General features: G+C 43.6%; 1 protein-coding gene across 1 annotated transcript; it reads left to right on the top strand.

The window, feature by feature from the left end:
* The first annotated feature begins 4,789 nt into the window (after positions 1–4,789).
* On the top strand, positions 4,790–11,849 carry LOC142932598 (L-threonine ammonia-lyase). Its single transcript, XM_076076528.1, has 10 exons — positions 4,790–4,945; positions 5,223–5,339; positions 6,263–6,504; positions 7,333–7,498; positions 8,601–8,700; positions 8,830–8,905; positions 9,205–9,330; positions 9,683–9,850; positions 9,980–10,037; positions 11,331–11,849. The coding sequence occupies exons 1-10, from the start codon at positions 4,805–4,807 to the stop codon at positions 11,427–11,429; spliced, it is 1,293 nt and encodes a 430-aa protein (XP_075932643.1). The 5' UTR covers positions 4,790–4,804; the 3' UTR covers positions 11,430–11,849.
* Positions 11,850–13,864: the final 2,015 nt, after the last annotated feature.

The following is a 13,864-nucleotide window of genomic DNA, read 5'->3' as shown; positions in this document are numbered from 1 at the left end:
CCTGTTGTGAATTTGCTGTACTTACAGAAACTATCAACAGCCTGACTGAAAGGACTATTTCAAGGTGTGTTAAGTGGTCAGACTCAATATAATAATATTATATGACGAGAAGACTGGGACTCATCTTTTCTGCCTTTTATTATAGTACCATAGTTTCCAAATTATGAAGACAAATCTTTCAGATATTCAAAGTTGATGTTACGTTTCTTTCTATGGTCTGAACATTTATAACTTCTGTGGGCAAAACTGTAAACTGTATCAACGGTCTATTACTTGACAAATGGCTGATTTCACTCTTTTTTTGGGGGGGGGGGGGGGGTAGGATTGGTGTTACACTTTGGAGAAAATGCCGTCCTGCCACTGTCAGTTGTGGGACAGCATTGTCAGCGGTGACCGGCATATGATCACAATGCAGAGCGGTGGCGACTAGCTAGTGGGATAGACACAGTTTCCGTCCACAAGATGGGTATTGGATTTTAAAAAAACGCATCAGTATCACTGGTAAACTAGGTTGTATGATGTGTAAGATCTTCTGGGGCAGATGTGTGTGGAATGTTATCAGATGATACAACACCATCACTACTGGAGATTTTTAAACTCTCACAAGTAAAACTTGTAAAACTTAATTTCCTTTGCTGTGCCTGACACTTTACTCAACACTTTCTGTACCATGCTGAGGTTGTAAGCTCCACTCATCTTACACTCCATTCACTACGCTCAGATTTACCTGCAAATACTGTTTGAGCCTGAAGGGATTATCTCTGATTATACACATTCCTGTAGTGATTTGATTTATTTGGGGCACACTCATTATCTAGAAAGAACCTGTCCAGTGAACGCTGGCATCACTGTCGCTGTTCAGTTCAGATTTGAGGTACACGTTGGACATCCGATCAGAGCTGAGTAGGATCTGGACTGCCTGCTGAGTGTTGGCAGCAGCCACTTTACCTCTTCTAGTTTCCCTAAAGTCTCTGTTATGTGGCTGCCTGGTAGCCTGAATCTCTCCACAGTTACTGCACATGTACTGCTTATCCAGGAAATCCTTGATCTTCTGCAGCAACTTCATGCTTTAGTTTCTTACAGATGCATCTGATTACTCATTCCATTGAGAGTATTTTAAGATGAGGTGCAATGCATCTGGATTCTACATAATATGATGGGAGTTACTTATGGGTCCTTTTCACAAATTTTGCAGGTACAATTATTTGATCCTTATTCTCTTATTCCAATGTCTCCTCTGTGTGGTTGAGCCTCCAGATCACTGCTCCCTAGATAAACCTTAAGTCTGCATCTATCTCCTTAGACTGTCTGATTAGCACTACGTCATAGAATTGGGTAGTAATCCCGGTCTGGGACCAGGAATAGAGCCCTGGGAGGAGCCAGGCCACTGTAGAGCCACTGTAGAGCCAACATGTGTCCCTGGGTAATCCCTTCTGAAATAGCCCTAGGGCAAGGAAAGAAGGAGGGACCTGGGGCAGGGGACGTTACACCGTGGGAGCAGCTCTAGCCAGTGTTCTCTTATGCCAGGGACACACAGCAGCTGGAGGAGGAGAGGGATTCGGATACAGAGACTTGTTGGACTGTAGGAGGACAGTGCTTCGACCAGGATGAACTTTGCGGCCCAAATGTTCTACTCGAGCTACTTGAGCGAGCGACTTGAGCGTTTGTACTCACCCAGGCCTGCACTTAAAGCCAGCGAGGAGAAGGACCCCTTCTGGCAGAGGTGGGAAATTAGAACAGGTAGCCCCCTGGATCCTCCAGACCCTTCCCCTAACCAGCTCAGTCCCATAGTGACAGATCTACCCTCTGCCTGGAGTTCGGAGACAGCCTCGGTGCCTCTTTCTTCAGTTACTTCCATTCCTCCTCCTCACCCACTTAGTTTGCAGCCAACCCTGACAGACACACCCTCAGATCTCCAATCTCTTCCTCTGCCACCTCCTCCTCACCTTAATGATGAGAGGAAATCGACACAACCGCTCACTTGTCTTCCAAATCCGTGTTTGGTTGCTGCGATTGCCAAATCAAGGTTTTACGAACTCCCCTCGGACAATCTTTCTCTTCAGATGGTTCCCCGCAAACCTTCTCCTGCTCCATCCAGATCCCCAGCAGAAATGGCGTCCTCGTCTTCCATTTCCTCGTCTTCTCTTTCCTCCTCCTCCTCCTCAGCTCCTGCTCCTTTTAGAGGAGAGCAACTCCCAACCTTCCAAGCCCTTGTAGACTTCCTCCTTCGCTTGGTCCTCTACCTTGTTCTCCTCTTCCTCCCCAGGTAATTCTCATAGATTTAGAGAAAGACAGAGGGAAGTCAAAGAGTGGCATAGAATCAAAGAGGAAGGCTGTTCACGAACCCTTTTAGTGCAATTGTGCAATATATAAATAATGTCACATATAGGAGTTGTAGGGGGGTTTGTCTTAGCCAACAAGGAACACCATGATTGTAAGAATTGTCGGAAGGATTTTGGACGGACATGTCTTCAATCATGACTGACATACTAAAGAAAAACAAAGTACGTCTTTCGAATACTTTGGTGTGAGGATCCAAATCTTCTGGTGCTGCTTGTGATACGTCAGTAGGCTAAAACAAACCAGACAAAGAATGCAAGAGTCAGACAGAAAGATGCAGAACTGACACTAACAATCAGGGTCATCTAGTGCTGGGAGACATTTTCTCCTCTCAAGTGAACATTGTTCCAGTAGCAAAAGGAAGCGATACAGCAGTCTGTTCGGGCATTTAGTCATTAAAGGGACATGAAGAAGCTGAGAGAAAGCCTGGTGGACTGAAATGTCTCCTTGGGTACCAATTTGAATTAAAAGAGGCTATTTCTTTGACCATCTCAGCTCTTCATCTCTTTGGAGGAGGCTTTTTAAAGCTTGGTACTGGCTGCCATGTTGCTCTTTCGTCCCTTTGATGTTGTTTTTTGAACTTTGCTTTTGAACCAAAGCACCCTAATCACAGGTGCGGCCTCGGACTTTTCTATATAATGGACTAAAAGGGACTGACAAGTGGGGCAGAGGGCAGTAATGGACCCCAGAGACGAGGTGAAAGGTTACCATATTGTTCATGGCCGATCATTGGGGTATAAATAGACTAGGATGTTCTCTGCAGAGTGAGGCCAATTCAAATGTTTGTTGGGAGAACTGCTCCACCTGGTGGCCTCCTGGTATTTGAACACACTAAAAGCTAAAGCACTTTCATCACTGGATTCTTTATAATTTGACTCTTCTTCAGTTATTCAGCTGTATCTGGACTACCATGATGCAGCAAACTGCCCTTTTTGCATATACCGTGAATCTGAAAATGACTGGCACGGCTCCACTGCACAACCTTATTCAAACTTAACCATTTGTGATCTGCTTTAGTGGCTAAGTGACGGGGTAATCTCCGAAGGGTGTAATCCTATCATTCTGTTCATGCGGTGTAAAGGGCCTAGTCAGAGAAACTTCCACAATCGAGTCTGAGGATTAATCCAGTTTTGTGTAATGTCATTCGAGAAATTCACGTAGAGTCAGTAGAAGAAATGAAGCTTTTTAAATGACTTGTGATATTTGATTGTATTCAATGGCCATTTAACTGAGCTGTTATAAATCAAACTGCCCTGCCTTTCGCCCTAAATTGACACTTTAATCGTTTGTGCATCTCCTAAAAAGAAGAGCTGAATGACCCAATGAATCATAGACGGACTACTCTAGATGTAATCTGTCACAGTGGGTGGAAGCTGGGGTGACATGAAAGGTGAATCCATTCATCTTAGACTGAGGGATCGGGGGTATATGTGTGTGTGTGTGTGTGTGTGTGTGTCTGTCTATTCATGTAGAGTCTGTTCGTTTTCAATTTAATCAGGTCAGAAAATGTCACTCCCAACCCAAATGTTAACAGGACTGGGAGCTCTAACAGTGATAACTGAATCATGGTTTCAGTGTCGAATGTGAATTAGGTGAATCAAGGTGTGTGGGTAGGCAAGTTAACAGCTCTAACACTGTAGATCAATGACACTAGATGCTATCGTCAAAAAGTGTATTCTCAAGAAAGCGTTTCACTGATATTTTAGGCTGGAGGCCACACAGAGACATTGCTACCGTCTTCTCTGATTCATATCCAAGCAATTGTAATTTAGTTTTGAATGAAATGATATACTGTACAGTGAATACGTTCTCTGTATAAGAACACTTTGATTGGAAAGGTAGGTTCTTTCTTTCTAACCAAGTCTATGTATTTGTTTTATGCAAAGCAAAATACTTAACATAGCCCATAGCTGCCAAACAAAGTATGCCATAGTAGTCTAAATTATACATTTTTTTTCCTACATTTCAGAAGCCAATTGGTTTCCTACATGAAAATACAGTTGAAAGCATAAGTTGATGTAAAATGTCTTCCAAGGTTCAGGTCTTTTGGGGAAGTTCCAACTCCCTGACCTGAGCACAAGCTGCTGAACACCAACCTCTTAAATTCAAATTTGCGAATTGTTTGTCATCTGGTTTTGATTTCTGACAACACAAGTTGTGCAAAATGGATCTACAATCTCAGCTTCTCTGGCACAAAGCAACACAAAGACAAGTCTGAGACTTTTGCAAAAGTACAGGTCAGTTTTCATAACATCTGTCTGTTGTCTTCTCTCCCAGAGATGAGTTGCGTCTGGGCCCCAGTCAGCCCGGCGGCCCTTCCAAATGTGGCCACGTCAGCAACGGCACCGTGTGCCGCAAACCCCCCCTCATTGAACCAGAGCGACTGAAGGACTTTGGTGAGGAGGATCTATTCAACGGGGATGTGAGGGTTCTCGGCACCAAGGTGGTGGGGGGTTCCGAGATCATGCTCATGGAGCCCCCCAAAACCAGACGCGTCAGCGAGTTCCGGATCGTCCCCAGGCCTCTTGTCGAGTATCTCTGCTTCGAGGACATCAGCGCTGCGGCCTTCAGGATCCAGACGGGGATCCAGAAGACGCCCTGCACGGTATGATAGCATGCCGTGACCTTACCTGGTCCAGAAACCCATTTCATAGAAACAATCTAAGGGCTATAAGGAATGGACAAATTGCACTATCGACGGTTCACCACTCAACAATTAAATAAATAGATGCATAAGATAAAATACAGACATCTAATGGGGAATTTCAGATTAACGAAATATTTTTTTGACCTACTGTACAGTTCAGTTTACACATAAGTAATATCATAAATACTGAGCTGCCCTCAAAATGCTGCTTATCCTTTCGTGTGTGTGTGCGCAGTACTCCAGACTGTCCAAACAGTACGGGATGGACATCTACCTGAAGAAGGAGCACCTGCACTACACAGGCTCTGTGAAGGAGAGAGGAGTCCTGTACCTGCTCACCTCCCTCACACAGGTGAGAGAGAGAGAGAGAGAGAGAGAGGATGATCCCTTCCTGTCCTCCACGTCACCAGCTAGTGCGATCTACTATCTGTGTGTTCGTGCAGACTCATGTGTGAACTGCCCATTGCTGACCCACAGTGACAAAAATAGTCTGAGTGCAGCTTTAACGGACAGTGGCTTGGGAACGTGTCCCTTTGAGTGTGTGTATGCTGTGTGTCTGTGAGCAAGTGACACAAGTGAGAGAACTAAAATGAATTTCGATCATATGAATGGACTACCAGCAAAACTTTGCTTCTCGGTTCCTTATGAATTCTTAGGTTTAAGCTAGTGAGTTTCTGGCGAGGACAAGTGGTGACGGATTGAGCACACGGATGGAAAAATGACTTTATCCTCGTCAGTAAAGCCGTGCAGAGATCTTCTCTGTGACAGGAAGCATCAGGGATTATGGGGATCGTGGTCTACATTTCGAGAAACACTGGCTTAAGAGAGAGGTTATATCACATGTATGCTTGCAAAGGCCAGAAATCCACCTAAACAAAAATGGTAATTGTGTGGTATAATATCTATTTAAAGGTATAGTTTGCCACTTTGGGAAATCTCATATCGGTTTGCTAAATATAAGGTTAGCTTAGCTTAGCATAAAGACTGGAAACTGGGACTGGCTCTGTCTCAGGGTGACAAAATGTACCTACATGTACAGTATGTCATAGATCCACCAATTATTGTAAAAAAATTTAAAACATGTCCAAAAGTGTAAAAAACAACAACGCGCCAAGAAAGAGTCCCGTACATAACCCCCTGTGAAACAGTAAACTGTTCAGTGCACACTGTAGAGGATTCTTCATTGACCTCCACCAAATCTATTGATGTTTTCTGTGTGTACACATATCTGTGATTTATGAATATATGTCAAGCCTGTGTTTTCATCCCTTCCAGGCGCAGCAGAGGAAGGGCGTGATCGTGGCCAGTGACTGTAACTTCTCCATGGCCGTGGCCCACCACGCCGTGGAGCTGAAGATCCCGGTGTTTGTCATCATGCCGTCATGCTGCTCCTCGCCTCGCCTCAGGATCTACAGAGACTACGGCGCTATGGTCATCTCCTATGGTGGCACCAGCCACGACTCGCAGAACCACGCCCGCCATCTGGCCACGGAGAACGGATACCTCTACCTGGAAGAGTCAGTCCCCACCACGTTCACTTTTACGCTTCACACGGGGGTCACAATATGTCAGCCTGCAATGGTTAATTGTAGTTTGCAGTTCTGATTTAACAGGCAGACATTTTGACTTGTCAGAGCAGGAAAAGCACCACCACTACTTTCTTACATCAAAGCCTGTTTACAGGCTACAGAACGAGAACTACTGCATATGAGAAACTTGTTGTGAGCATTTTGTGGCTCCAGAGGGAGCTGTGTGAAGTCTGGTAAAAAGGACTCTGGGGGCGTGGAGTTAAAAAGAAGGGATAAGGGCCAGAGGCTACATTAGCCGCTACTAGCATAGCCATTTCCTGTATCTGTGTCATCTGGGTTTCGCCACTGCCCGTCCTTTTAGGAGACATGGGGCCGGTCCTGGGTCTAGTACCTCCAATGGGAGAAGTGAATGTCTCTCTCGAGAGTCAGTGTTTGGTTTGTCCGTTCTTGGCTACTGTAGAAACATGGCGGCCGCGTCCATGAAGAGGGCCGGCTCCATATGTAGATATAAACATTCTAGTGTAACTAAAACAAGAATGAGTCTTATTTTCAGGTGATTATACACTAGAGAAGACATTCTTGTTAATATTATATTCCATTTCTTCCAATAGGTCCCCCTAGTAAATACGTCACAGTGTACCTTTAAGTAGTGAATGGTATGTCCTCGCGAGAGCTATTTCATGCAAATACAGCTACAGCACACACTGAACTTCAGGGGGTTGTTTACTATGGTTACTTGTGCATACTGTAATGGAAGTCCGAGACGAATTCAAATCACATTCCTTTTTCTTTCTATCTCTGTTTTCTACTGCGCAGAGATGAAAACGCAGCCTACCTGGCAGGTCTGGGCACCGTGGGCATAGAGATCTATGAGCAAGTGTCCAAACTGGATGCAGTGGTCGTTCCCGCTGCCGGACAGTACGGTCTACTGGCCGCTACAGCTGCAGCCATCAAGCACCTCAACTCGCAAATTCTTGTCATCGTAAGTAGACGCTCAGAAGTTAGACTTTAGAGTTTATAAACATCTGTACATCACCGTCTTCTGAACTACAATGCCTGCAATGTACAAGACGAGCTGCCTCTACCTCACACCAGTGGTGTTGTTAGTGCTGTTTCTCAAAATCAGGTCACATTTCCCATAAACCTTTACTTCTTGTTGCACAGATGAGTCTCCTCTTACATCTTTCTGGTGTGGATCCAAGTGTGATTTTTTTTCCTACTGCTTGAATTTTACTTAACAAGATAAATGTATTTGAAGTGTCTCCCTTGTTCCACTATATGCGCACTGCTGAAACTCTGACAGCTTTAGCTCTGTTTACACTGGAGGAACAGAACAGCCCCGTCCTTCTATTGTCAGTCATGAATAGATACCCCTGTGTATGAGGAAGTTTATCCCAGTAGTGAACATTATTAAATGCAATTTAGAGGCTGATTAAGGCTGCCAATTTTCCCGTAGATGGTCGTGTTTTCATCATAGTAATCATACAAATGTTTTACATTTTATTAATGTTGCATGAGCATTTATTTTTTTAAATGCAGTCTGTCTGAGTACGCATCCCAGGTGAATTCAAGTGAAAATATCTTGCTTTAAAAGTCCTGGATTCCACTTCTGGACGAGGAAGAGTAACCATAATGAATTATGGGATTGGAACATAATACTTTTAATCACACTAAAGGCCTCTGGGGATGGTAATTACAGATGGTTGCTCTGTTGATCAACCACTTTGGTTGATGGATTGTTATGAAATTTGTTAGAGACATTCATGTCCCCATCAGGTTTAAATGTAATAACTTTGGTGGGCCTCTAACTTTCAATGTAGCACCACCATCAGGTCAAAATGTATTATTTTACCAATCCATTGGGTGATGACAAAACACCTGCAAAACTTAAAGCTCGCTGTAATTTGTTTGCTGCAAATACTAGCACGTTACGCTAGAATGGTGACCACGGTAAACATACCTACGGACATAAAGATTGTCAGAATGTATACGTTAGCATGTAGCTCAAAGCACTGTTGTGTTGCACAGCCTCACAGAGGACTCTTGTGGTAATACGGTGACACTACATGGGCTTTCTCCTGCAGGGAATTGAACCAGAAGGTTTCCCTCTGCTGCTACAATCTCTCAAAACCGATGGTCCAATCAAAGACATCCACAGCAACCCCAATAAGAAACTCTATGGAGGTAAACACAGTTCAAACATGTGCTAGTTGGTTCTGGTTCCAGACGTGTAGTACAGATCTGTCGTGTGAATGTTGAATAGACTTCATCACCATCTTCATATTTCACTGTTGATCTTCTGTCTCTTCTCAGATCTTATGGAGCGTTCGCTGGGTGTCAACACCTTCGAGCTGGCAAAGAAACTGGTAGATAGAGTCATCTCTGTCAGGTACTGCATCTCCACAGCACTCGTACACTTTCATGCTTGTGTGAAAAATATGCCCTGTGTTAAAATTCAGATGATGGTTCACTGCTATGAAGCAATGCCTGTTTTGAAATTCGGAATTTGTATTTCAGGTATTTTAATGCGGATATTGAGTGTTGTTTTTGACAGAATCTTCTCGTATCAAAAACCTCATTAAAACAAATAATGCACTGTGGAAATCCTCATCTGCGTTTTACCAGTTGTGAAAGAAAATTGAAAAGGCTGCCGTACCTTTTTTTTCTTTCCTTGCCTCTGCCTCACAGCGAAGAGGACTCTCTGGTGGCGATGCTGCGGTTTCAGGAGTTTGAACGCTCCACGGTGGACACAGAGGGAGCCATGGGGCTGGCTGCCATCTTGGCAGGACAACTACCAGAGCTGAAAGGCAAAAAGTGGGTCAGACTTGTTAATATTGTCAAACCTGACTGAGCCCAGGAACAGACAGCGGCATTCGTTCACTGCTTTCAACATCTTGTAACTAAAGCACTTCATGTTTATGGAAGGTTTTCTCTTGTGTAGGAGGCCTAGTGTTTTTTCTTTTTTTCCCAAAGAAATAAAAACCCTTTGTATCATTTTTAATATAATCCTATGTGTGAGGGCCGATGTATTTTCCTCCATGCCTGAGAAACTGACGTTTTGGCATTACGGCGATGTCAGCAGAGCTAATCTGTTGGCTGCAGATGAAACAAGACTTCCCCTGTGCATGTATGTGTGTGTGTGTGTGTGTGTGTGTGTGCGCTGTAGGGTCGCTGTGGTGGTGAGCAGCGCTAACATGGAACTGGAGCTGATGAGGCAGTGTGTGGACCGAGCCCTGGTGCTGGACGACCGGGTCAGCAAGTTCTCTGTGCAGCTGGGAGAATGGCCAGGAGACATGGCTAAGCTGCTGGACTTCCTGTCCAGAGAAGACGTCAGGTAGCCAACACCCGTCTATTTAAAGATCTTTTGCTCTGTTGTCTCATGCCGAGGTCCGACCTGCTTGACCGTTATTGTACCCTCTGTGTCACTTTGAATTCTTCGCCGTCTCTGTCTTTTTCCTCCCAGGTTGTTGGACGTCTGCCATCGGAGACAAAGTGAGAAGTCAGACCTCTTCAAGGCGAAGGTAGGCGACTCATCTCTCCTCTTCACCTCGTCTTTTTGTCCTCCTCTTCAACCAGCTCATCTGCTTCTCCGTCACTGCCGTGGAACTTATGGCTTTGAGTTAGCAGGACAAAATGTAGTGACTCAGAGGGCCAAGCATACAAATCAAGTGAAATAAAGAGATATATATGCTGTTTTCTGTAGATCCAGGAAGAACCTACGCTTACACTGCAAGAAATACTGGTACCACTTTCTAATAAGGCACCCTTCATGAAGTGGTACCTAATGGATTTATCAATAATTAAAAAATAATGTATTAATGCTTCATAGATCAGTTATAATCCATCAAAAAAAATCTAATTTTGGGTTGCCAGGTTGTTAATAAATCCCTGACTGGTTGGACCAGTAAGGGCTCCAGACCACAATCCATTTATCAGCAACTTATTTACAACTGCATAAGTTATGGTTCAAAACCCTATATAATATTTATAACTGCAGACTAGATGGCCTATTTCAAAGCGAGTATTTATTAATGGATTATCAATATTTATAACTGCATTAATACAAAATATAAAATATAAACACTATCAACTAATTACGTATGTACCATAATAAAGACATTAGTTACAGCTCTTAAAACCTTTTCAAAGGGGGCCATATTATTGTATTCATTGTAAATAGTTTAGCCTGGTATCAGGTTTTAAAGTGGGACTCTTTAACAATTGATAGAGGAAATATTCTCCCTGTTAAAAATGAAAAGTTTATTTCATAAACACTAAAACACACCCTGCGCTATATTCAGTGTTGTCAGAGGTGTTACTTGGTCTGGTGTGACCAGCGTCTCATGTTGGCTAATGTTAGCTTGTGTTAGCAAACTCCGGATACAGTATTGCTGAGTCAGTTTGTAGACTTCGTGACTCAGCACGTGCTACCGTAAGGCTTTAGCGTTAGCATTTTAGCTTTGGCAGCTGTTCAGCAAAAGTTACATAGCGTCACTTTATCTCTTATTTTGGATGACCTCCAACCAATTTTTTTCTCTCTTGATAACGAGAATTGCCTCGTTCCATCTTGCTTTAAACAAACAAAACCCAATGAAACTGTTAAATTGCCTCCGAAAGAAGCCGTCTCATTGTCTCCTGGTTCATCGTCGTATCGTCTGAGCTCCACACTGACAAATTGGCCCCGTGCTGTTAATTCACCAGCCGTGTCAAAAGGTGAAAGGTGTTGCATAAGTAACCGCTCCCTGCCGATATACTAGTGCGTGTGTGTGATGTCAGAGCACTAATTGTGTGTGTTGGTGTGTGTGTTTTAACAGGTGGAGTGTGTGGTGGAAACCAGGGATAAGACACAGAGCGCTCAGCTGCGCAAGACGCTGAGTGAGCGCTACCCGTCTATATGCTGGCTGGACCGGTGATCACCACAGCAACATGAACACAAACATTTACACTAGAAACCCCCCTACAAAAAAAAAGAAGAAGAGGAGACAAGACATCCTGTAACATACACTGCTACCATATATGAACTCTGTTAGAGGCAATGGCTGTTAAGCAAACCTAAGTGTATACAGAAAAGCCTTGAGGTTACCTAGAGAATACTATTCATACTACTTCTACTACTACTTATGCTGCTGTTGCTCTTGAATCACGGCACCTTGTAATTACGGTAAAGTGGTGAGGCCGTGTTCAGAAGATGAATATATAGTTCCTATGTTTTAATCACAGAGCATGATTTATCCGCTGTAGATGCAGGCTTACACCTCCCGTAAACCAACAGCATAGAAGATGTAAATTTCAATCCATATTGTTTTTCAACTGTTGTATATATTTCTGTATTTATACTGTCCGAGACGGTAGAGTCAAATCCAAAGTAGGTGTTCTCCAAATAAAAATCTAATTCTATGTCTTGTTCTGATGGTTTTCTGATGTTTAGGAGGGAAGAAAAACTTCTTTCTCCGGATGGTTGGTGTAATTTCTCGTGGGTGAAAGTGAGGCAGGGTGTGAAATGAAGTTGTTTCTACGTTGCCCGTCCCTGAGTAATGGCTGGAGACGGCTCGAGTGGAGACTGGTCTTTTTAAGACGGGCTAATGCTCTTACGTTCATGAGCAGAGGACATCATGACCCCGTGCCACTGGTTCAGCCTCGTTCGGACTACGTCACACTGTTCACCTGTGTGGCAAAAAAATAGAAGTGATGACTGTAAAGACTCACCCGATGTCATTTTTCTCCTATTGCATGGCTTTAGTTCAAACTCTGCCCCCCACATAAAAATGATATGTATTCATTTTAAAACTAGACTTCAGAGGCTTTTCAATACAGAGTTTATTTAAAAAGCTTTATGGGTTGTCGGCCTATTACCGCTCATATTAAAGCTGATAAAGAGTGCTGGGTTGGTTATAATCTAGAGCACGGAGCAGCTTAAATAATGCAGTCATAATAAAAGACTATAACCCATCCCTAAATCATTATAATTTCAGTCTATTACAAATATAAGCAAGGATATTAGACATACCAAACATATATTATCATAAACAACACTATTGCTCATATCACACAAATGTTATGCTTGATTACTGAACTGCGTGCACCTGTTTGGCCACAATTGTGATTATTCAGTTACAAGATGATCAGTTTTTGTCACGACGAGTGCAGCTGTTCCTGCTGAGTTACAGACACAATCAATTATCTCCTAAAAATATTTTTTAAAACTCCATGAATGTGTTGAGTGAAGAGTTATTGGACTTTAAAAATTGGAGTGGTCTGACACTGAAAAAGAGTAACTGTAAACTGGGGGAGCCCAGGAGAACCAGGTCCTCTATGACGGGGACCTGGTTCTGAGAGGTCAAAGCCTCCGTGGTGCCTAGTAGTGGGATCACACCTGTGACTAGACAACATGTTCTCACTCCCAACTCGTCAAATACCAACGCTTGGTCAGCGGCCCCAAGCTTCAAACTCTGACGCTCTAGGTACCCCTCTAGCGTTAGCTCTGGACGTGGCTTTTCAAAATAAACTTCCATCTTCAAAGGAAGTTAGGATCAAAACCATTTGGCCAGCTCTGTGTTTATTTAACCCGTTGACCCCCCTCACACCTGCACACCCTGTGTGGACTATCTCACTCTTTAGACCACGTCAGGTGCTCTGACCATAACGGTTTTGACTTGATGGGCCTTTTACACAGAAGACAATGAATGACGGCTCTCTGGGACACTTGAACACAACACAGCCATGTTAATGTTGTCAGTAACACCTGTGCTTTTCCTACTAAGATCAGACACTGTGAGCACTCAACATGTCTGCTGAGAAAGAGCTCTTTGACTCTTTAGAAAGGGAATTAAGTAGATCATTAAAAATAATCACGAGTCTCTAGTTTTACAACGAGCCATCAGGTCTGCAGATATGAATGTTAGGAGGTCATTAAAGGGTTCTTCCACTGAGATCCTTCATCAAGGATGGTATGCATCTGCTCTCAATCCTCTTCTCTCCCTGACATGTCTTGTTCTGCTGCGCCCTCAGGTGGTGGAGGACTGCTACGACGTCATGAAGGAGCGATGCTTCTCTAAATAGGGTTCATAATGAAGGAAACAAGGGAAGGTGACCTTTGTTGATTGATTGAAATGTCATTACTGAAATGAAAGATTTCAGCAGAATTTCCTCTTTGCTCTATTTCTCTAAGATATCCAATTCACAGATGTTCTCTGTCATAACATCTGTATAAAGCTCATGCAGTCACATGAACCTGTTGGGAGCAGAAGTTTACTGCTGGACCCCGACTCATGACCCCCTCTTCCCGTCCTCTCTGCATGATTATGAACCTGCTGCCTAAGTGAAGTCGCAATCAAGCACAGAGCACACA

Source organism: Anarhichas minor, unplaced genomic scaffold (assembly GCF_050575085.1).
Source record: "Anarhichas minor isolate MPS153535 unplaced genomic scaffold, ASM5057508v1 ptg000058l, whole genome shotgun sequence".
NCBI lineage: Eukaryota > Metazoa > Chordata > Actinopteri > Perciformes > Anarhichadidae > Anarhichas > Anarhichas minor.
This window is presented reverse-complemented; position numbering and strand designations above follow the sequence as displayed.